General features: G+C 60.5%; 1 protein-coding gene across 1 annotated transcript in view; it reads right to left on the bottom strand.

The window, feature by feature from the left end:
* The window catches only part of LOC103767972 (arginine decarboxylase-like), a gene marked incomplete at its 3' end in the record, with an annotated part of 3625 nt that extends 2292 nt beyond the window's left edge, over positions 1-1333 (bottom strand). Inside the window, exons 1-3 of the mRNA XM_008935106.1 lie at positions 1165-1333; positions 918-1049; positions 22-187 (exon numbers count right to left, since the gene is read on the bottom strand). Of these exons, the coding sequence (XP_008933354.1) occupies positions 22-187; positions 918-1049; positions 1165-1223 (357 nt within the window). The remainder of the gene's footprint in view (positions 1-21; positions 188-917; positions 1050-1164) is intronic.
* Positions 1334-1350: the final 17 nt, after the last annotated feature.

The following is a 1350-nucleotide window of genomic DNA, read 5'->3' as shown; positions in this document are numbered from 1 at the left end:
CTCGCTGCCTGCAGCTGTTACCTCTTCGAAGCGGGCTCGGGAGTCCTCGGTGCCCGGGAATCCCCCGCCGATGTCCAGGAGCTGCATCTGGTAGCCCAGCTCTGTGCCCATCTCAAAGGCCAGCTGAGCTGCAGCCAGAGCCTGGGTGAAGGTCTGGGGCTCCAGAGCGTGGCTCCCGAGGTGAAAGCTGAGGGCACAGCCCCTGTTTCAGCCGTGTCCCCAGGGAGCGGCGAGGGGACGTGGTGCCGGGATTGTCGCTGGCTGGGAGCAGCTCTGAGCTGCCCACACAGCATCCCCTGAGCAGCCTGGTGTACTTGAGAGGTGTCTCTGCCCATGGCAGGGGGGGTGGACCAGATCCCTTCCAACCTGAGCCATTCTATGATCCCAAGCCAGGCTCCCTGGCCGGCCCCACAGAGCTCCCCAGACCTTCTCTGAGGGCTAAACCTGCTCCAGATTGGTCCCAACAAGGGCCAAGCTCCCCAAGTCCAGCCTCCACCTCACTCCCAAGCCAGAGCAGCTGGTGGCTCTGTGGACCCTTTTTTAGCAGGGCTTTTTGACACAGGCCAAGGGGGGATGGTTTTAAACTAAAAGAGGGAGATTTAGACTGGAGAGAAGGAAGAGATTTTTGGCACTGAGGGTGGTGAGCCCCTGGCCCAGGCTGCCCAGAGAGGTGGTCGCTGCCCCATCCCTGGAACCATCCCAGGGGAGGGTGGCCGGGGCTCTGAGCACCCTGCTCTAGCTGCAGATGTCCCTGTCCCTGCAGGGGGTTGGACCAGATGACCTTGAAAGGTCCCTCCCAACCAGTCTACAATTCCATGATTCTATGATTCTATGACCCATGTGTTCCATCAGGGCAGGACTCCCCACAGTCCCCCCAAGAGGGGCTGAGCCTATGGAGAAAGGACCAGGTGCTGTACCTGATGCCAACCACCTCCACAGCCTGCTCCTTCGCTGCCTCCAGCAGGTGCCTGCAGGACTTGAGCGTGGTCCCAAAGGTCATGCTCGGGTGGGCAGAAGGGCTGGAGTCAGCAGCAATACCCAACAACATCCTGCAGAGCATGGCCACACTGTGTGAAGGGGTCTTCAGGCCCTCTGTCACCCCACGGCCACCACCCCAAGCTCCTACTCCAGCCCCTCACTCCAACAATGCTGCCAGACACTGACCTGGCACTAGGGTGGCTCCTGGCCACCTTGCTCAGCTCCACTTCGTTGTCAAAGGTCATCAGCTGCACACCCTGGCTGGCTGCATATTTGATGTGGGCAACCTGCTTGCAGGGGCTGCTGTAGAAGATCTTGTCAGCTGGGACTCCAGTGCTTTGAACCCGTGTGATCTCTGCCTGCAGGGAAACG

This window comes from Merops nubicus, unplaced genomic scaffold (genome assembly GCF_000691845.1).
Source record: "Merops nubicus isolate BGI_N331 unplaced genomic scaffold, ASM69184v1 scaffold42620, whole genome shotgun sequence".
NCBI lineage: Eukaryota > Metazoa > Chordata > Aves > Coraciiformes > Meropidae > Merops > Merops nubicus.
The sequence above is the reverse complement of the archived record's forward strand: the minus strand, read 5'-3'. Positions and strand labels throughout refer to the sequence as shown.